At 42.5% G+C, this 23,053-nt stretch overlaps 1 protein-coding gene across 1 annotated transcript in view; it reads right to left on the bottom strand.

Annotated features, from left to right (window-relative positions):
- LOC126335780 (uncharacterized) overlaps positions 1–23,053 on the bottom strand; it is a 76,415-nt gene that overhangs the window by 6,950 nt on the left and 46,412 nt on the right. The window contains exon 4 of the mRNA XM_049999242.1: positions 4,394–4,563. Coding sequence (XP_049855199.1) covers positions 4,394–4,563 — 170 coding nt within the window. The remainder of the gene's footprint in view (positions 1–4,393; positions 4,564–23,053) is intronic.

Raw genomic sequence — 23,053 nt, 5'->3', positions numbered from 1 at the left:
GTGCCTCATTGACGTCCCTGAAAATTTCTTATTCTTCAGAAAGCCTGGAAGCATACCAGGCACATGGGATAATTCCTTAAAAATTAGCGATAATAGTGCATCGAGAATGGCTAGCTTCTAGCCGAAATCTAGATCTGCACAATAAAATTGAAAAAGGGCGACAGATCGCTGCAATCTATAATTTACAAGTAAATACAACATTCCCAGTGATGGAAAAGTGAATGTCAATTACATCCTGCGGATCCAGGTGAAGATCATTCCGCTTGAAGTTCTCAATTTCGTAACGTCTTTGGACGTGCATATTGTGCTTGGTGTGCGACCTTGATCTTTATCCGGAGGTAAGCGTGTGCTATGGCGCTCTCGTAAGGACGACTCAATGCACGAAACCCCGGCGAGAAGTGAACAAACGCGCGTTCGAGCTCCACAACAGCGGACGTCCATACCTCACGGCTGCGCGAGCCCAACTGCAGACAGGTTCGAACCTGGATCGGCCGTATGACATGCTAACACCGTGCTGAATGAGTTATTTCACTTGTCCAATGGAATGTTACTATCCATCGTATGTGTATGAGCTCACGCTTTACATTTTATAGCCCGTTTTCTCAGAATATTCTCGGTAGTGTTCTGTAGGCTTCAATGAGTGGACCCCCGTTGAGGTATACTACCAGCCTGCAAACTTTCATCCCAATTTGAGTTTGCGAGACCGGAAGGTCCCCTTGTAAGTCAACTTCGCCTGTCAGTATAGAGTCATCGTTTTGCTTCCACGCATCCACGCATTGACATTTGACGTGCTGCTCAGGAGAAAATAAGCAGTAATGGCTTTCTCTTTCCACGTACACTTGTCGGTACTAACAAACATAAAACGGACGAGTTGTAATGGCGATACTTATTAGCCTGTGAACGACGTGAATACTGATGTAATGTTTTTCAGTAAACCGTCCTCAGTCAGCAATAGAAATATCTGCACTTCTACTCGTTACATCCTGCACACTGATAAGCCAAAACACCATGACCACTGGCCACTGCGACTTTGGGTGCAGCCTGGTAGTGTTGCAGGCATCTAACGCGGTAACGAACGTATGCAAGTGGAGCAGAAACGGACAGAGAATCACTTTAACGAAGATACAGGCTGCAAATGGGGAAATCCATTGAGATAAGCGACTTTGGCAAAAGGCAGAGTATCATTACGCAGAAACTGTGAATGGGAATGTCTAAAATGGCGAAGCTGGTCGAATGTTCCCGTGCTACTGTCGTGAGCATCTACGGAAAGCGATAGAAGAACAGTGTAACCACCACTAGGCGCTAAACGGTTGGTCGACCACGACTCTTCATAGAACGTAGTGTTCCGTGACTTATCTGCTGTAAAGTAGGATATATGGTGATTTGTGGCATCTCTGCCGAAAGAGCACAATTCTGGTACACGCACAAGTGTTTCGGAGCACATCGCCTGCCGTACATTGTTGGATATGCAGCTCCGGAGCAGACTACCCCTACTTATTCACATGATAAGCCAACGACATCGTCAATTACGATTGCAGTGGGCACGAGACCATCTGGATTCGACCGTCGATCAATGAAAACGTGTCCGCTCTTCAGGTGAATCACATTTTTGCCACACTCGGTCGATGGTCGTCTCCACAAACGCCGTCATCGAGGTGAACATCGTCTCGAAACGTGCAGCGCGCCACGGATGCAGCGCGCCACGGACGCAAGCTGGTGGTAGCTGTATTGTACTTCGTAAGTGAAAACGGAAACCACGTGTGTACGTTTACCTCACCCCTCAGGGTAATGTACATGTGCGTCAGTGAAAAAGACTAAAAAGGTGTTAGCATGTGGACGTAATGTGCTGTTCCAGTCTCTTCTGTACCTAAGGTCCATCACCGATGCATTTGGATCCCTACGTAATTCGGTGCTCTCCGATACACACGATCGAACAGCGGAGGAGTGGTACTCAAACGTCAACTTTAGGTTACAATATCTCCGGATGTAATTAACATTTTACAATGCAACAAACGGCACTGATTACGTATTTGTTTATATGTTCAGATGTGCTAACAAAACAAACGGGGTTCCATTTAAAAAAACGTAGGTTTGTGTTAAAAAATATACTTCCGTGCATTTTTTAATAGTTTGTGTTAACCAATTACACTAGCCCCTCTCCTCACGTTCGGTCTGTGGAATCGATTCGTCAGTATTTGATGTGGTTCAAGAAATATATCCAGCGGTAATGTTAGGTGACTCACCCTGTATACTAACAAGTAAGAGAGACATTCTCCTGTGCTTGTATGAGACCTGTGAAGACACGCCGACAGCTGCGGACCACCTGCATCTCTTCTTACCCGATGGCGACCTCATATTTCAGCATTATAAATGTTCGTGTGTCGGGGCCTGAACCACGCTACAGTGGTTTGAGGAGCATTGTAGTGAACTTACGTTGACGCCTCGGAGACAAAATCCTATGCAGACCATCTGGGTCGCTATCGGGCGCCTCCACCGTCCCAAATCAGCGGTCCGTTATTTACGCGAGCTGCATGACTTGTGTGTAGATATTTAATGCCACATACCTCCATAAACCTACAAAGAAACTGTCGAATAGCTGATACTCACAATCTGTGATGTATTTCGTTCCAAAGACGAACAAACAAGATATTAAGTAGGTGATCATAATGTTTTGACTCATCAGTGTGTATCGAACTCTACACAAGCGTTCATCAAATAACGAGTATTAAAAGGTTACTTCATTCCATTTGGAACTGATATGCACCAATATCAGTTGTTCTGTGACAACAACAGGCCTAAATACACTATTGGATTGTTTGTAGTATGGAAGCAAACAACTTCCTAATGTTATGCTAAGGAATCTCTTGCCGTGGCTGAATCACATGCAGCGCCAGCGCATGAAGATTACCGATGGGAGGCTGGCATGTATGTATACTTCTTCCCATCGTATAGCAGACATATTGTATGGTTGACTGTTCAGACAAGTCAAGGTCCTGTACACACCTCCAGGCATTTGTGGTGTGAATTGCAGGAATATGTCATTTCGTACCCTGATCGTGAAGATTTTGACAACAGTGTTTACTATACCTGTCAGTTACTGGCGTGTATTCAGCATCCATTAAAATATTACCAAATCCCTCCTGATGTCGTTTCCAATACATCCCTACTACCATATCTAGGAATTGGAGAGATATTCGTCTTGAAAATTAATAGTTTATTTGACCCTTCATCTGATCGGCCACAGACGCTTGTCGATCCGACCGCCACAAAGAGGAGTGAGACACAGCGCTGAACATCACAGAATGTCGCTCAGTCTACTAGTTGACACTGGCTCTACAGCATGTCGTTTGTGGTACGGCATCAGTTGTAACGGCACGTGACAACTCCAGATCTCAACTCAGCAGCCGGTAAATTGTTCCGATGGTTTGTCGTGACACACTGCCCGGACTTTAGCTGTTGCCATTTGTATATTTTTCAGAGCCATTCTAACAATACGACCGTCTTCTGGTGACGTATTCTGGAATAAACCATGCCGACTCCTCTATGCACACTCCCGACCACTGTCACCAATCGTTCTGAGTCATTGCACTACAGTTGTCTCTGATATCCGTCGGTATGAACCTGCCATATCTTACAAATCAATGATTTGAACTTTCTCAGATTATGAAAGTTGGCGATAAAATGCACTTGCACATCCGTGGAGAATACTGCATTACGATATCCATCTGAAAAGTTCCAGTAAAATTAGTCACACGGAATAGCCATTAAACACTCGCTCCGTTCTTTATCTATATTAATAGGTTTTCTCTGTACTGAAAATACTACAGTATCAGTCTGGTAGCGTTTAGTCGAACTGCTCATCAACTGACTTATCCCATTTTTGTTGGTAAAGAGTATCATGTACAGTGTATTTGGCAAAATTTTAGCAACCGTGCTGTTAACAGAGTATGAGTGCAGATACTTCTATTGGTCACTGTGGACAGTGTACTGAACAATATTACATTGGTATTTATGTCATTTGCATACTAATAATTATAGCTATTTAAAGTCAGATGTTTTTAGGTTCGGTAGTACCTCCATGTACGTGTGGTATAAGAAAGCTATTGATGCATCTTTCCCCTGAGGCAGAAGGTCAGGTGTTGAAGCGGGGTTACTTGGACGCAAATCGGTTAATCTATACTGACAGGCATAGTCTACTTAGACGTGCGGTTACGACCATGCAGAAACCATCATTTCCTAAAGTTCGTGACGTGTTTGTGAGAAGACTGCTCCGTGCAAGGAAAACTGCAACCAGTAGATTTATGTGCATACTTGTTAAGGTACCACACATACAAATATCTGCACCTTTACCCGTTACACCGTGTGTATTACGTAGTGTGCTGTATGGACGCACCTGGCGTGGTCGGGATGCAGCAACGCGCTGGACGGCCTCCGGGGTCCAGGCGAAGGCGAACAGGCGGTCGAGTTCCCTCCCCCTGCCCCGCCGCCGCCTGGCACACCAACAGGGGGAGCGCCGCTGCTGCAGCCGGGCGGTGCAGGTGGGTTTGTCGGGCACGGGCTCACCTGCGACAACATACAAGTCTCGTTCACTCTGACCCAAGCAAAACACCTGGCGCTGCAGAAACCTGCTGTGTTGGTTTCAAAACACGAGTAAATCGATAATTAATCTGGCTACACACAATCCACGGCTATCGTAAATGTGTCATAAATACGAATGTTACAATATCAGAGTAGATGCGATATCTGAAATCGATGCCAACACCTAAAGTTGTATCGATACCTCGATAATACTGGGACACTTGTAAGGACACCGATAAAATCTAACGGTGTTAATTGATTCAGTAGGTATTTTTAAGCTGCTCTTTAAAACAAAGGACTTTATTTAGAATATAATGCGAAACAGATAATCTGTCGTATATTTTCAGGAAGAAACTTGCATGTAACGTAAAATACAAACTTACACATTTAGGGCGAATATACCATATACAAAAATTAGGCAATTACGAAGGTCAACAGTAAATACAACCATTCCAGCCTGAAACAAAGTAGTACCTACATACTACGCTACCCATTTGTACTATTATAAATATATATTATCATAAGCTTTTCTTTAAAGCAAATGCAGTCGTTTAGAACAAGACCTTTAAGGGTAAAATACTATTCTAGAATACGTACGTATTGCGATGCTTTTGCATGAGTATAAAATCAGTATTCCAACTACTTTTCCAAGGCAGTGGGTACATGTTTAATAATACTAGAGCATGTTGTTGAAACCTATTGTGTTCATTAGAGGCAGCAAATGTCACCTAGTTCCCACCACTGACATTTTGTTTTCTGTATAACACAAAGATAGTGCGCACAATTTAATTATCATTAAATAGTAGTGCAAACTTATTATTTCATCCAACAGCATTCAGTACTTTAGGAACTGATAGCCTGACATTTCTCACAACTGAAATTATCGAATACTTGGTTTCGTAACTGATACCACATACTGTGTACTCAAACAACAGAGTCGATATTTACTTAGTTCAGTGACTTTCCCAGATGGCCGAGGCCTTAACGCGCCACCTCCGGGATTAGGGTAGGCAAGCCCGCACCGTATCGTATCCATTTCAGGGATTAGCGAAGTTGGGCCAGCCAGTCTAGGTACGGTTTTTAGGCGGTTTTCCACATCCAAGTATGTAAATATTAAGCTGGTCCCCAAACCCATGTCCTACCTCAATTAGACTATTCGAGAACAATTACAGAAGGTCCTCACATTTGAACATGAGATTTTCTGTAGACTAAGACAGATAGAGTACTCAGATTCCGTCGTCGTGGAGTGGTGGCGTTAGTAAGGGCATCCGAGCACCAACTGTCGCTAACATTGTCAAACCCGTATAACAATGCCGATGCATAAAGAAAATTGGAAAATGCAAGAGAAGAAGGAGAAGGAGAGGAAGGGGAAGAAGACTCAAATTACAAATATCGTTAACTTCCGATACATCAACAAAGATTGAGACCACAACACGCTCTCATTTTTACTTTCTAAATCTAGCAACGGTATGTACAAGATGTCTAAATACTCTGTTACCTAAACGTACAGTGTGATAGTACAGATCCGGGAAAACGAATAGAAAAAGAATTTATATTACCATCATTGGCTTATGTGTTGCAGGTTAACAAAAAAATCATATGTGCCATGAATCCATCCATCATTAAACACGCGTAATTACGCATTATGCGTACACAGGGTGAGGCAGCCAAAGACAGGCCACCCTAAATATACCAAGACAGAATAAGTACAGGGTGGCCAGAAACAGCCTGAAAAGCTTGTAAGGGTGTTCCAGGGTAGATTATGCTGAGAAATAACTGTTAAGAAAAAATGCTATATGTTGCGCCATTTCTGAGTCAATTAGCACTGAGGTTAGCCAATGAGGCCGTTTTGCCAGCAAATTCAAGCGACCCGCTAGAGAAGGTGTCGCCAGACTTGTTCTTCGTTTGATTCCCTAAAACCGATCAGGGAGCGATAGAAAAGCTGGACATGGGACGGTAGTAAGTACCGCACTCGAGCCAAGGACTGAGCAGTCTCGTGCGTTGTTATATACGCGATGAGAACAACTGATATTGATTGTATTTTGCAGACCTCTTAAATTTGCGCCCACAACGGCCTGCTTGGCTAACTTCATTGCTAATTAACTCGGAAACGGCACAAAGTATAGTATTTTTATCTTAACAATTATTTCACAACAGATCATATTCTGCAACACTTTTATAAGCTTTCCTTACTGTTTCTGGTTAAACTGTATATTGAGGAGAGGTTTTTCCCAAGTTATAGCAGACAATGTGGCGAATTTCCCGACATCCGCTAGTAATTTTTATCGTTTATAGTCGCCGAATTGCGACACCCACTTTATTTTTTCTAATAGATCTGTACACTTCTTTTTGTGACATTTGAAAGATGTGTCTATGAGAACTTCAACTAAACGATGTAACACGTACGGAAGTCCATTAAAAAGTATCAAGATAACAGCGCACGAACAACTGTCCAGCCGTCAGGAGAAAAGGTTCCACAAACGTCTACGCTGTTATACCAAATACAAATAAGTCAGGTACGGTTCGCATGTTTACTATCACAGCTGTTTGCCAAATGCTCAAAATGTTGACCTTGACCATTGCTGTACGCTATAAAGTGATTGTGGAGAAACAGTACCGTACTGTGAATTTCAATTGGAGTTAACACCAGCATAGACCCATGTTCTAAAGTATTTCATGCCTTCGAGAATCATCAGTGTTTCATAATAGTCCTCTTGTTTTAATTTTCTCTGCAAATAAAAGTATATAAGCGTTAAATTTAGTGACTGTGAAGACCATTTTGCATTTCACGAATGAGTGTTTGTCTTTGCATGTGCGGAATGGGAGGGACATCCGTCATTCTGGTCCCAAACTAATGCCTCATGTCTGTGGGGTCTCTTCCAATAACTCCGACAGCAGCCTATTTCAGGAACCCAAGATACTTGAGCGTATTTGGATTCCCATCAGTGAAACAGAGAACAATGATGCGGATCTTGACAGACATGCAGCAAATATTGATAGACCACGAAAGTTGTTTTTATCCGATTCTTTGAGTCAGTGTAGATTTTCAGATAAAGATTGGCGCAGATTGTGAAGATTGACTTGCCCATGGTTTCTAATCGATGCTCCTCCCTTACACAAAATTTGCACAGGTATGACCTAACACTGTAAACTTTTCGTAAATAACATTTGGAGAACTGCAAGCAATTCTGAAAGTCATTGCCATGAATCTGTAGATGTAGCGAGATATGAAGGGAAAGAAATGCGGTGGCATGTAGTCTTCGTGCAACATTTGTTTGGTTGATCCCTGGCGTACTTCCCAGATGCCTCTTAGGAACATTTGTATGGCGTGTTACTGCTGCTGAAATGATAGTTTCATTTGTCGCATCGCTTGCTCTTCTATTTCTTTGGCGTATTTTATTCTCCACACTTCAAGTTCTAGAACTCTTTTTTTATAAGGTGTCCAAAGACAGATCGTGAGTGCTTGGAATGTTCTAGATACTCTTCGGTATACAATCACTCCGCTGCTCTATTAGTTTGCCAACATTTGCCATAAACGGTATTTACTTTTCGACTGTAGTATCATGGTGAATGCCTCAATAACTTTACGAGTGTGTTACCTGATTCCTACATTGGTAGAACCCAAACTGATGGGGTTTGAGTGCACAGGCAAACACGAGAACTATATCTGTGGGTTCACCTGCTTAGCTAAGTGCTATCGCGCTTGCCTACCATTGAGTGGACCCGGGTTCGATTCCAAACCGCGTTGGAAATTTTCTCCTGGGTGTTTTACTGTTCTCATCATCTCATCATCACTGACGCGCGAATCGACCAATGTGGCTTCACCTAAAATAAGTTTTGTCGGCGCCGAACTTCCCTGGACAGGGCGTACCGGCCAACAAAGCCACACGTTAATTTCATTTCATATCTTAATTCCGTGCTTGCTTACATTTAGTGCAATAGGGTAGACGTGTGTTGAATCTATTCTCCTGACTGTGGGACAGTGGTTTGGGGAGACGTTATGTTGGTACTATTTGATCAAGTCCCGTACATATTATGTCATTCAAGTTATAAGAGTCTTTCAAATGCACAAAAAAAGATTATGTAATTCTCGTAGAAGAAAACAAAGTTGGAGGCGTAATTTGGCGACTATAAACGATAAGAATTACTAGCGAACGTCAGGAAATTTGCTACATTGTCCGCTACAATTTGGCGAATACCATACGTCCATTACATGTATTACGTAGTGACATGTTGCTAGAAGAGCTTGAAACTATCACCCTGTTCACTGATACGAAGCTGCTTCTTTGGTAAGAGATTACCCCAAGAAATGTAGCCTATAGTATGGTATAGGAACTTGCTGGGTTAAGTATAAGATTCTGTTCTTCTAATCCGGTAGGCACCAATTTATTTGTCAAAAGCGTCAAAGGACGTTGGAACAAAATGGTTCTCGAACGATGTGTTTTGATGAACGTTCACCACTACATTCTCCTGATGTTGTGGCGATACGTGACCAAGGACGCGTACTAGATACATGGTGGCAGCATATCCAGCCCAATAAGATAATCACGAAGAACATATGTATGATATTTCATTAGGGACTACTATTTGTAATACGGAACAGATTATCCTGTGCCCAGATGTGACTCTTGTCCGTTTCTTCTCGTGTAAACACGGTTTCATCCACAATCCATATCTTCGCAACAGATATGTGAAAGCAGACTGATATTTATCGAAACATTTTTGCAGACGCGACAAGGCATGTTCACAGAAAACCACTCACATGATTCGGAAACCGGGAGAGGCCTGAACGCGTTAAGAGCCCTCGAGGAAAGTCCTCGGAGACACATTACGCAGCAAATTCTGTCACCTCGTCTTTCAAATTATCGGAACACTGCACTACACTGGAAGAAGAGAGACAACTTACCTATAGAAGTTGTTAGCAACCTCTCGGAGAATATGCCAACTAAACCCACATAAAAACGTTTTGGAAATGGCTCGAAGAATCCATTATGAATGGCATCATATGAAATATTCTTCATTTAGTAACAAAATAATGAAGCAATTTGGTACAGTTGATAATATGACATTTTCCCCTTGTTTTGGTGCCAAGCAGCACCAAATATTTGTGAAAATGTTTTTCATACACTCAGTACATTCTCCAAGTCGTTGTGCAGTAAATGTTCGAAGGGTTTTCTCATATTATAAAACATTTCCGCTGTTGTTCTATTTGTCTATAGAATGATTAAAGGTAGCCCGCAAGTCTTATCATTAGGAGAAAATACAGGGTGTTCACGAAAAGCGTCGAATACTTTGAGAGGTGGTAGTACTCATCGAAAGAAAAAGAATAAATCCAATGAACATCGGTCCATAGATGAATACTTTCTGAGATAATACCAAAAATATGGGCCGGAAATACATACGTTCTGCGATAGACACATGTTTACTGGAGATGTTCAACGGGGCGTCCATTCGTGACAATGCACCCCACTGCCCTACGGCATAAGGAATGTTACACTCTCTGAAGTTGTTGTTGTAAGGGTACCTGCTGGCACACATTGAAGACGCAACTCTATAGCGCCGGCTCATCGCCGATTGGGGTCGCGTAGACCAATTCCTTCAAGTGTCCCCGTAACCAAAAGCCTAGAGAATGGAGGTCTGGAGAATGCACAGTCAAAGGTGACCCCCCACCCCACTAGCCCCAGAAGTTCCTGCACATTGTGACGAAAGGGTGCTGGTGCGCCATCATACATGAACCACATTTGTATTGGGTGTTGCAAAGGAACAGCCTATAACACGGTAGGCAAAACATTAATGAGAAAATCCAGGTAACAAGCCCCAGTTAACCTTGTGGTAGCAAGTATGGCCATATTAATCTGTCGTTAAGTATTCCTGCCTTTACGTTGACTGATAATCGATGCAGATGCCTTCTTTCCTGAATTGCTCGGGGATTTACATCTGTCCATACATGCTGGTTACGGATATTCATTGCATCATCTCTTGTGAACCTCACCTCATTGGTAAATAAAATCTTGGATGTGAACAGTGGATCTTCGGAACACTTCTGCAACAGACATTGACAGAACCGCCGTCTGCCATGATGATCCTGTAGCCTTAGGGCCTGAATGTGCTTTATATATTATGGGTGCAGCAATTGTTCATGAAGTACACCCAGATAGAAGAGGGAGACATGTTTTCTGCTGCTGCTAACCGCCGCAAACTGGTCCCAGAGATTTATTATACCGAATGTACCACACATTTCATCATTTCACTCGTCAGGAATGTGTAAGGCCTTCTTCCCCTGTCCTCTTCTGAAGTACAAGGGTACATCCGTCCATCAGATGCCGAAAAAGTCTGCAGAATAGCTTACCAGAGAGCACTCTGCCCTGTGGATAATTTTTAGCGTAGAGAGCACGGGCTCGAAGGCTACGTCAATTTGCTAACCATAGCAGTATATCATATCCACTTTTTCATTTGTTGAGTAGTAAACGTCCATTGCTAACGAAATTTGAATGTACAAACATCGCAATAACAATAAACACTTAAGTGAATCCATGTTTGGAAAAAGGTGAAACACCATGTTACGTACACAGGGTTAACGGTAATGTAGAACACGACGAAAACTAACGCAGCCTGCAACTGACTGCACACCTCCAGAACACTGTGTTTGAGACATCATAATACCCGGCCGACATATTTGACAGAGCACCAATGCAACGATTGTGCTAATATGCAACCAAGCGTCACGCATTCTTTCCTATAAACACGTGTTTATCTCGGTAAGTATACCTATGCGGACCCATGTTTATTTCACTTAATTTTGTTGTTTCGATGAATACTACCACCTCTCAAAGTATTCAACACTTTTTGTTCAACAGCCTGTACAAAACGTCAAGCATGCGGACGGTACAAGGCCTTCCACTGTCAGTCTTCCGAGGTGCAAGGGTACATGCGTCTCTCAGGCGCTGGAACTCTATAAATACTGCGTCCTTAAATTACCAGATTTTTGAGAGGAGAATGTTCACTTTCCGTCAGTAAGTCCCTTTATGTTACCTGGGCGTGACGGAAATACTACATTGTAGATTACAGAGGCTAGTTACTGCCTTTGGACAGAATTACGAATTCTTGAAGCGCTGTTTTCAGAATGACGTAATGAAGATTACGCTGCCTTTACCACACCGGACTCGTATTTGGGACAGCGTCGCGTCAGATCGGTGTCCGGCCATTCTGAATTAACTTTACCTTGATTTCTATTAATAGCTCCAGGAAAATGCCTGGAAAACACCTTTGGAAGGGTACGGACGATTTCCTTCCCCATCCATTTTAATCAGAGTTTGTGCTCCGTCTCTAATGCCCACGTTGTCGACGAAACGCTGAACTCCAATCTTCCTTTTTTACTTTCCTTTTTTCTTGTTACCTCTAGTGTTTAAACGCCTTACAGCGGTCGGAGAATTGTAATAAAACCCGATGCCAAATTCTGTGCACTTTCGTTTCTTTCTTGTCTTTTATTTATTGACATTTGACTAGAGTTACCATTCTGTCCAACACATGGAAATACTGTCTAAGGTATTCTGGATGTTGGCACCGTTATTCGGCGATCTTTCTGCAATATATATATTAAACATGGCCACGGAAGAGTTTGAATATCATATCGATTGCAAATAGAAAAATTATCTGCGGCCCTTCCGCATTTTCTTCTCACACTTCACAATAGCTGCCTACACCGCATGTCTGCTTGCCATTTTTAGCACCGCATTGCCTTCTATTCGTTCATAGTGCTTCTACTAGACAACAGAACAGAAACTCCATATGAACGTGTATTTGTTACCTGTTGACAGTTTAGCACAGTGTCGAACGCTTTTCTAGCAGCATGGAATGCACTTGTCCGCCTACTTTCACTGTTTGGAGGACGTAATGCTTCAAGAAAACAAATATTCTCTGGCGGCTGACCTGTAAGTCAGAGCAAAATGTAAAACCTTCACATATTAAAACTGGTCCGGCAACGTACTACAAACTTTCCCTAATAGGGGGAATATAGAAGTCATGTGGAGTTAAAAAGGTTTCGCACCCAATGACGGCATGAGAACAATAGGGGTTTCGTAACTACAAAAACAAAACTATACAGTCCATTACTTTATAGACATCTAAGTAGAGATAGAAATATGTGCACACCTGAAACCAAGGAAAAGACGCTTAATGGGTAATGCACGTTAAGAAGCACCAATTTCTTGGATATCTGAGGCCCGGTTATTCATAACGTCTTTAAACATCTTCCACAGGTTTGCAGCTGTAGCTAGTTGTTCGTAAACGTACTTCTGTAAGTAATCGACAATGCATCTAGGCTATGCGATAGCCCTCAGTAGTTCCCGGTAGTTCTAATTTTACTCGTTAGAGGTCATACCCCTATACTCGACTCGGACACCTCGAACATAGAAACTTATAATACTGAAGCAGCTCAAAATATAACTGTTTATCTAAAGTATGTTAACAGTTTTTCAGGTTGCACGTTTTTATAATTACGAAACACTCATTTTCTCATGACCTAATTGAGCACAAAACATCTTTAAATTGACTAGACTTCTACTGTTTTTATTATTTGATGTTGATTCTCTACAGCATAACGTAAGTTGTGTATTATTTCTGACTTGTAGTGTATACACATAAGAATTGCTTGTCATCTTCTGTTATAAAAAAACCAAAAATACCTATATGCCTATTATATTAGTACCAACATATGGCATTTCGTATGCACTTGAGTATGGCCTAATATAGAGGCCTAAACTGGTAGTGTGAACTGAATAAAGCTCTAACAAAAGCAAGGCTTTTCATTAAATGCGCAGTGTTGATTCACAAAAGGCCAACCTATCAAACGGTGATGAATGCGTGACTATTTCATTGCAGCAAATATCCACAAACCTAAGGTATTTCAGCCTAACAAAAGTCTTACACAATGTTGCCGCCAAAAACATATTTAGCAATTTGGAACGGATCTTCTTAAGAGCAGGCATTCTTTAACAGACGGCAGGGATTCACATGCCGCTTAAAACGAACGCGGCTTATTTCTCGGTCCTACCACAGGTGCCAACGATGACAGCCGCGTAGCAATGCAGGTGCGCGGCGCCACTTGTTGCTTCCTGTTTTGTGTAAGCTCACTGGTGAAACATGATGTAAACAAACTCGCCTAATGCGAAGGGATATAGGCTTTCAGGCCGACCAAGCGGAATCGGATTCTCCGTGAAGGTATCACTGTGCCGTTGAAATACGGCACGCAACAGCTAAAGGTGTCCCTGAAATGATATCGAAAGAGAGATGTTAAAATAACGCTCTATGGATGTTGAAGTCAGTAAAAGCTCCAAAGGCGCAAGACTGCGGAAACAAATCATTCGTGGCGTTGCGAAAAGAACCATTACTTCATTCGCTTTACGTGATTTGCGGAAAATGAGAAACTTAAAACATCGTAGCAGTGCCAGAGCTTAGAACATTTTTCTGGAACAGAAGAGCAATTTCAAACCACCTCGACAGGTATGTTGGTCTCTTCTCAAGAGAAATATAAAGCAGTACTCTAAGTAAATCATTTATACAACCCGCATTTTTCTTCTTCAAGTAAAAGTAACGCAGATGAGACATATAAAGAGCCAAGGATATGTACAGGGTGGTTCATTGATAAGCATGAAACGAAAAAACGTCAAAGAACGAAACTCGTCTAGCTTGAAGGAGGAAACCAGATTGCGCCATGGTTGGCCCGCTAGATGGCGCTGCCATAGGTCAAATGGATATAAACAGCGTTTTTTTTTTTTTTTTTTTTTTTTAATAGGAACCCCTATGCTATGTATGCGGCTCGGTATCATGGACGACATCATCCAAGTGTCCGGATCGTTCGCCGGACAGTTGCGTTATTTAAGGATGTGTGTGTTTGTCCTTAGGATAATTTAGGTTACGTAGTGTGTAAGCTTAGGGATTGATGACTGTAGCAGTTAAGTCCCATAAGATTTAACACACATTTGAACATTTTTGAAACAGGAAGTGTTTAGGCACATGTGAAACGTCAACCACGACCTGCAACTAATGATGATGCCAAAGTAGGTGTTTTTTAGCTGCTGTCGCGTCTAATCCTCACATCAGTAGCAGACAAATTGCGCGAGAATCGGGAATCTCAAAAACGTCGGTGTTGAGAATGCTACATCAACATCGACTGTACCTGTCCCATATTTCTATGCACCAGGAATTGCATGGCGATGACTTTGAACGTCGTGTACAGTTCTGCCACTTGGCACAAGAGCAATTACGGGACGATGAGATTTTTTGCGCGCGTTCTATTCAGCGCGTTATTCACCAACAGCGGTAACGTAAACCGGAATAATATGCACCATTGGGCAACGGAAAATCCGCAATAGGTGCGACAAGTGGAATATCAGCGACCTTGGCAGGTTAATGTATGGTGCAGCATTATGGGAGGAAGGATAATTGGCCCCCATTTTATCGATGGCAATCTAAATGGTGCAATGTGTGCTGATTTACAACGTAATGTTCTATTGATGTTACTACAAGATGTTTCACTGAATCACAGAATGGCGATGTACTTCTAACATGATGGATGTCGGGCACGTAGCTACCGTGCGGTTGAAGAGGTATTGAATATCATATTTCATGACAGGTGGACTGGTCGTCGAAGCACCATACCATGGCCCGCACATTCACCGGATCTGACGTCCCCGGATTTTTTTCTGTTGGGTAAGGTGAAGGATATTTGCTGTCGTGATCCACCGACAACACCTGACAACATGCGTCGGCTCATTATCAGTGCATATGCGAACATTACGGAAGGCGAACTACTCGCTGTTGAGAGGAATGTCGTTACACGTATTGCCACATTCATTGAGGTTGACGGACATAATTTTTTTGGGCATTTATTGCATTGATGTGGTAGTTACTGGTAATCACGCTGTAACAGCATGCGTTCTCAGAAATGATAAGTTCACAAAGGTACATGTGTCATACTGGGACAACCGAAATAAAATGTTCAAACGTACCTAAGTTTCGTATTTTAATTTTTAAAAAAAAACTGCCTGTTACCAACTGTTCGTCTAAAATTGTGAGCCATATGTTTGTGACTATTACAGGGCTATCTATCACAAAGTGAAAAAAGTGGTCCAGCTAAAACGTTCATATTTCCTTACGTGCTACACGAATATGTAATAAAAATGGGGGTTCCTATTTTTAAAAAACGCAGATGATATACGTTTCACCTATGGCAGCGCCATCTAGTGGGCCAACCATAGCGGAATCTGGTTTCCCCCTTCGAGCTAGAAAAGTTTCGTTCCTTGCAGTTTTTTCGTTTGACGCTTATTTCGTGAGATATTTGGCCCGGTCACGATCAATAGTCCACCATGTATAATCTTCAGATGATTAAAAATATGTAATTGCCTGTCCAGAGTTGATGAAAGTCTTGATGAAAGTCATTATTTAAGTTTATGATGCATTACTAAATGGTGTGTGCAATCGTTAAAACTAAAATGTTTTTGGTGAATGAAGTTGAAATCACCTGCCAGCCATTCTGGTATTGGTTTCTGTGGTGTGTCCGAACCACTTAAAGTTTATATCGCGATGGCTCATGTCGGATATTCACTTGTGTCCAAAAGTTACGGATGAAAGTAACTTTCCCATGATACATCGCTCCTGAATAACATGGCTCGAAGGAACTTGGAGCACACATAGAAATAACAGCTGGAGAGGGTAGCTGCAAGAAATATTCCATAACAGGAACAGAAATGAGAAAAAATGGTTCAAATAACTCTGAGTATATGCGACTTAACTTCTTGGGTCGCCTAGAACTTAGAACTAATTAAACCTAACTAACCTAAGGACATCACACACATCCATGCCCGAGGCTGGATTCGAACCTGCGACCGTAGCGGTCGCTCGGCTCCAGACTGTAGCGCCTAGAACCGCACGGCCACTCCGTTCGGCAGAAATGACAGATTCATTCAAAGCCAATACTTGCACTGAAGTCAGCGCGATTTATGGAAGTCCCCGAGACCTTAAAAAGGCGGTACATAGTCCACAATACCGTGTGCGGTGAGCACGGGCGTTAGCGTATACTCTGCAACGTGTTCCCATGTTGCCCACAACGTTCGTAAGGAGTTCGTGCGGTAGGGTGTTCCGTTCCTCCATCGTGCCTTTGTCAATTGCTGGGTGCTCATTGGCGCTTCAATACGTCTCCTCGACGCAACCCATGCGTGCTCGATGGGATTTAAGTCGGGGGGAACGAACAAGCGAGCCAATTCGTCAGATTTGCTCTCTCTTCAAAAGCTCCTCCACGTGGGTTGTTCGATGAGGTCGCACATTGTCATTCATAACAATGAAATCAGTGCCTAATGCACCGCTGAAGGAAGTTGTACAGTGTCACACTAACTTTGATCAGTGAATGTATCACATTCAAAGATTTGAAAGTCAGCACGCCGATGGAACGTAATGCGTCCCCCACACTACAACACCTATACCACAAAAATAATCGTGTTCGCCAATGTCCCTGGGTGCGTTACGTCTTTCCCACCCTCCAGCATTTGGAATATGTTCGTTTTGGTGGTCCAGGTGTTATGGCATAGGCGTACTGGCCTCGAAATCTTTCAGCAACTTACACCCCCTGGTCAACGTCATTGTGACACTGTTCTGCGTCTACATCTACATAGATACTCTGCAAGCCAACGTACGGTGGGTGGCGGAGGGTACACTGTACCACTAGTTGCCACTTCCTTTCCTGTTCCATTCGAAAATAGAGCGAGGGAAAAGCGACTGTCTGTACCCCTCCGTATGAGCCCAAATTTCTCGTATCTTGTCTTCGTGGTCCTTACGTTCAAAGTATGTTGGAGTCAATAGAATCAGCCTCAAATGCCGGTTCTCTAAGTTTTCTCAAAAGCGTTTCTAGAAAAGAACGTCGCCTTCCCTCCAGGGATTCATATTTGAGTTTCCTAAGCTTCTCTGTAACACGCGTTGTTCAAACCAACGGTAACAAATCTAACAGCCCGACTCTGAATTCCTTGAATGCCTTCCTTCATTCCGACGTAGAACGGATCTCAAACACTCTAGCAGTACTCAAGAACAGTTCGCACCTTCGTCCTATATGATGTCTGCTTTACAAGTGAACCGCTCTTTCTTGAAATTCTCCCAATAAACCGAAGTCGATCATTCGCCTTCCTTACCACTTTTCTCACATGCTCGTTCTACCTCATATCTATTTGCAACGCTCTGCCCAGATATTTAAACGACTTGACTGTGTCTAGCAGGACACTGGTAACACTGTATCCGAACGAGCCTGATATTTCTCCTCACCCGCATTAACTTACATTTTTCCACATTTTTGACTAGCTGCCATATCTCACACCAACTGTAAATTTTGTTTAAGTCGTCTCGTATCTCCCTACAGTCACTCAACGTCGACACCTTACCGTACACCACGGCATCATCAGCAAAGAACCGCAAATTGTGGCCCACACTGCCAGCCAAACCATATACGTATGTGCGACAGTGGTTCTGTCACACTTCCCTGGGGCATTGCTGACGGTATACTTGTCTCTCATGAACACTCGCCGTGGAGGACAACATACTAGATTCTATCATTTAAGAAGTGACTTATCTGTGAACTTACTCTATATGCTCGCACCTTCGCCGCACGAGGTGGCCGAGCGGTACCAGGCGCTACAGTCTGGAAAAGCGCGACCGCTACGGTCGCAGGTTCGAATCCTGCCTCGGGCATAGATGTGTGTGATGTCCTTAGGTTAGTTAGGTTTAATTAGTTCTTAGAAGTTGTAGGGGACTGATGACCTCAGAAGGTAAGTCCCATAGTGCTCAGAGCCATTTGAACCATTTTCTTTTGCTCGTATCTTCGTTATCAGCCTGCAATTGGGAACCGTGTCAAATGCTTTGTGGGAATCGAGAAATATGGAATCTGCCTGTTCTCTTTCTCTGCGTGAATCTTTTCAGTGGAGCTTTCGGTCCTGGCTTCGTTGTTACGGACGCGAATGCATTAACGTAACGAACAGCTCAGGTGGGGGAGCTGTTGGAGCGAGATGATACTTAGTGACTAGTCTGACCTGTCCAGCCTCCCAGACTTAAATCCGAGAGGATGTATGGGATGCCTTGGGCAGGGCTACTGCAGCACGTCCACGTACACCGACGACTACGCAGCAGTTGTCAGTTGTCAAACGTGCTGGTGGAGGAATGGATCGCTGTACCACAAGAACTACTTATCAACCTTGTGGCCGGCAGGGGAGCACGCTGCAGAGTATGTATGGACGTCAGTGGTGATAACACATCCTATTAAGAACTCCCGCCGTTTGTAATGTCCAGGGAAACATCTTAAATTTTGATGAATTCAGTGTCGTTACCGTCTTTGAATGTAAGTGTCGTTCTCCCGTTTCATATGTATTGTTTTGGTTACCTTCCGCACTATGAAGTAGCAGATCTTTCTACAATTTTTTTATTTTTGGGACTTTCTAACATATTGTCTGAAAATAAATCTACCACAATTGTAAAACGTTATTGCTGTCTTACACGACGGAAGTCGCTGTACACTGCATCTACATCCACAGCTACATCTACGTGATTACTCTGCTATTCACAGTTAAGTGACTGGCAGAGGGTTCAATGAACCATCTTCAAGCTGTCTCTATACCGTTCCAATCTCTAACGACGCACGGGAAAAAATGAGCACTTAAATTTGTTTTGTGCGAGCCCTGATTTCTCTTATTTTATCATGATGATCATTTCTCCCTATGTAGGTGGGTGCCAACAGAATGTTTTCGCAATCGAAGGAGAAAACTGGTGATTGAAACTTCATGAGAAGATTCCATCGCAATGAAAAACGCCTTTGTTTTAATGATTGCCACTCCAACTCATGTATCATGTCTGTGGCACTATTTCCTCTATTTCGCGATAATACAAAGCGAGTCGCCCTGCTTTGAACTTTTTCAATATCATCTGTTAGTCCCAACTGATACGGGTCCCACACCGCATAGCAATACTCCAGAATAGGGCGGACATGTGTAGTGTAAACAGTCTCTTTAGTAGACCTGTTGCACCCTCTAAGTGTTCAGCCAATGAATCGCAGTCTTTGGTTTGCTCTACCACAACATTTTCTATATGATCGTTCAAACTTAGGTTATTTGAAATTGTAATCCCTAAGTATTTAGTTGAATTTACAGCCTTCAGATTTGTGTGACTTATCGCGTAATCGAAATTTACCGGATTTCTTTTAGTACTCATGTGAATAACTTCATGCTTTTCTTTATTCAGGGTCAATTGCCTCTTTTCGCACCACACAGATTTCTCCTCTAAATCATTTCGCAATTCATTTTGGTCATCTGATGACTTTACAAGACGGTAAATGACAGCATCATCTGCAAATAATCTAAGAGGGCTACTCAGATTGTCGCCTATGTCGTTAATATAAATCGGGAACAATAGATGGCCTATAACACTTCCTTGGGGAACGCCGGATATTACTTCTGTTTTATTCGATGACTTTCCGTCTATTAATACGATCTGTGAACTTTCTGACAGGAAATCACAAATCCAGTCGCACAACTTAGGCGATATTCCATAGGCACACTGTTTGGTTAGAAGACACTTGTGAGGAATGGTGTCGAAAGCTTTCTGAAAATCTAAAAATTTGACATCCCCTGTCGATAGCACTCATTACTTCATGAGTATGAAGACTTACTTGTGGTGGTTAGTGTTTAACGTCCCGTCGACAACGAGGTCATTAGAGACGGAGCGCAAGCTCGGGTTAGGGAAGGATTGGGAAGGTAATCGGCCGTGCCCTTTTAAAGGAACCATCCCGGCATTTGCCTGAAACGATTTAGGGAAATCACGGAAAACCTAAATCAGGATGGCCGGAGACGGGATTGAACTGTCGTCCTCCCGAATGCGAGTCCAGTGTGCTAACCACTGCGCCACCTCGCTCGGTCAGAACTACTTGTGTTCCGCAAGAACGATATTTTCTGAATCCATACTACGTGTCAGTAAATCGTTTCCATTGAGTTACTTCATAATGTTCGAATACAGTATGATTTAGTAGTCTTAGCTCCATCGTCAGATGCATCTGAAAGCTAGCAGTAGTAGGATGTCATGTCTATGCCCAGACATCTATCAGATGTTCACGTAGTGCTTGTTCGAACAAAGACATGACATCCAACTACTGCTAGGTTTCAGGTACATCTGATGGTGGGCCTAAGACCCCGAGGCAGTGGCAGTGTATAGCGACTTCTGTCGTGTAAGATTTCGGTGAGTAAAAACTTTTTACAACTGTGGCCGATTTGTTTATCATCAACAATTTCTTTGTATGTATGGTCGAAGTTTCATCGAGCTATGTTATTTGGCAGCGGCACATCATGCGAAAGTTACTTCCGTTCCTTAGTTATGCGCACTAACATGCCTCGCTACTTTTGAGCAACCGAGAAAGAGGCAGGTTGTCGACAAGAAGCTGAAGTTTCTTCTTTCTTTTTTCTCAGAGAAAATTCTTGCTGGGTCCCTCGCTTTTAATATTTCAGGAAATAATTCTTGGACAATTTCAGCGAGCATGAACACTTGAAAATCAGCTTTACAGCTCAAGACTATTTGCGTTTAAATGAATTACCAGCTGTGGAAGAGTCAGTTCTTCAGTAAGTTATATAATAAACCACTGCCCTGCTATTTTTCGCTCAGAAATTACAATATTCTCTCACAGACCAGCACTGCATGAACAACGGGTTTGTATTTCCTTATTTGATCTTAGCCAGCATTTATTAATGTTAAGTGAGCTGCCCCGCTACTGGTGATCGTCGGATAGCTTCTCTCTGCGATGGACTACCGTTTGTAATGTTGTTACTGAATGTTGTACCCTCACGAAAATCGTCAGAAAACCATCACTTTTAAGCCAAATATAACCTACCACGATTTTAATAAATCATTAATGTTGCAGAGAGTTTAATGAAGGCAACAGTGTAAAATCATGGTGCACATGTTGTGGTATTTCATCATACCAGATTCCAAAGCACCCCTGTTGAATGACATTTCTGTTACCTTCATACAGTATACAGTATTTGTCAGATTGTACCGGAGTAAGACAAGTCAGATGAGTGAACATGCCACTGCAAAAGAATTCATCTTACACGTCGTTCTGGCATAGGCTCGGGTGTTTTTCTGATGAAATGCTTCTTCTTGAACGTGCTATGGAGGGGCACTATCTTGGCTTCTATGACGCCCATGGCGTAGTGTCCAGGCTGCAGAGTTGACGCTATTCAGAGCAGCTCTGATCGATTATGGTGTCCATGGTGCACCAGGTGTTTATGCTAACAGTTCCCCCACTATGATGATGTGTAAGACGTTGCACGATAAGGGCCTCATGTATATGGGTGGGAAGAAAACTCCAAAACCATAGTTGTCTAAATTAGAGACATATCTGAGAATTCGTTTTACTGCCCAAGTCCTTCGCGACAGAATGAAGGAGTAAATCACCGCGATTTCAAACTGCATGTATTCTACTAAGACCCTGAATTACCGACATGCGTCACCGTCCATGGCGTCAGTGTCTTCCAGAACCCCCATAAGCGGGCTAAAGGACATTTACATACAAAGCAATCGGTAGTAATGACGGATACCAGATTCCGTCATAGAAAAAATGTGAAAGATTCAACTCGGTCTCGGTATCCCACTCTTACACAGCGCTACGGTAGTCGTTCACCGAATTCAAGCATTGCCCGATGTTCAATCCCATGACAATTTTCATGAGTGCTCTAAAATCATTTATTCATGTCATCCTCTATAGAAAAACAGTCGCACTAGTAGGAACTTTTACCCAAGTCCTTGTAATTCATACGTGACTTTGTGTTTGTTCCCTAGGCAACAATTTGGATGAATTAATCACACTAGTCACATATTCACACACCTTGTACCCCAAGGAACACCACCTGCCTTAATGTTATTTAGAGTATTAACTGAAGTATTTAAAAATGTTATCTGACCAGGTACACCAGCAGTACGACTAGTAGCAAATAAAATCGCTGGACACGTATTATTAACCTTATTAGGAAATACAGGACCATCTATAGCAATAAATCTATTTTCATTACTAATTATTGGGCAAATACTCCTACTAATCTTAAAATCAGCAGTAGCTATAATTAAAGCTTATGTTTTCTCAATTTCAAGAACTCTATATTCTAGAGAAGTATACTAAACTTATGTTAACAATTCACTCAAACCAACAATTCCAATTAGTAGGCTATAGACGTTGACCATTAATAGGAACAATTGATGCAATAGTCCTAGTATCAGGATTAGCAAAATGATTTCACCTATTTAACATTAACCTATTCCTAATTGGATTTGGAATTTCCTTATTAACTATGAATCAATGATGATGAGATGTAGTACAGGAAGGAAAATACCAAGGATTACATACAGGATTCGTATCAATTTGATTACTATGGGGAATAATCCTATTTAATGCATGAGAAGT

Source organism: Schistocerca gregaria, chromosome 2, assembly GCF_023897955.1.
Source record: "Schistocerca gregaria isolate iqSchGreg1 chromosome 2, iqSchGreg1.2, whole genome shotgun sequence".
NCBI lineage: Eukaryota > Metazoa > Arthropoda > Insecta > Orthoptera > Acrididae > Schistocerca > Schistocerca gregaria.
Note: the sequence above shows the minus strand (reverse complement) of the source record. Positions and strands in the feature narration are given on the sequence as shown.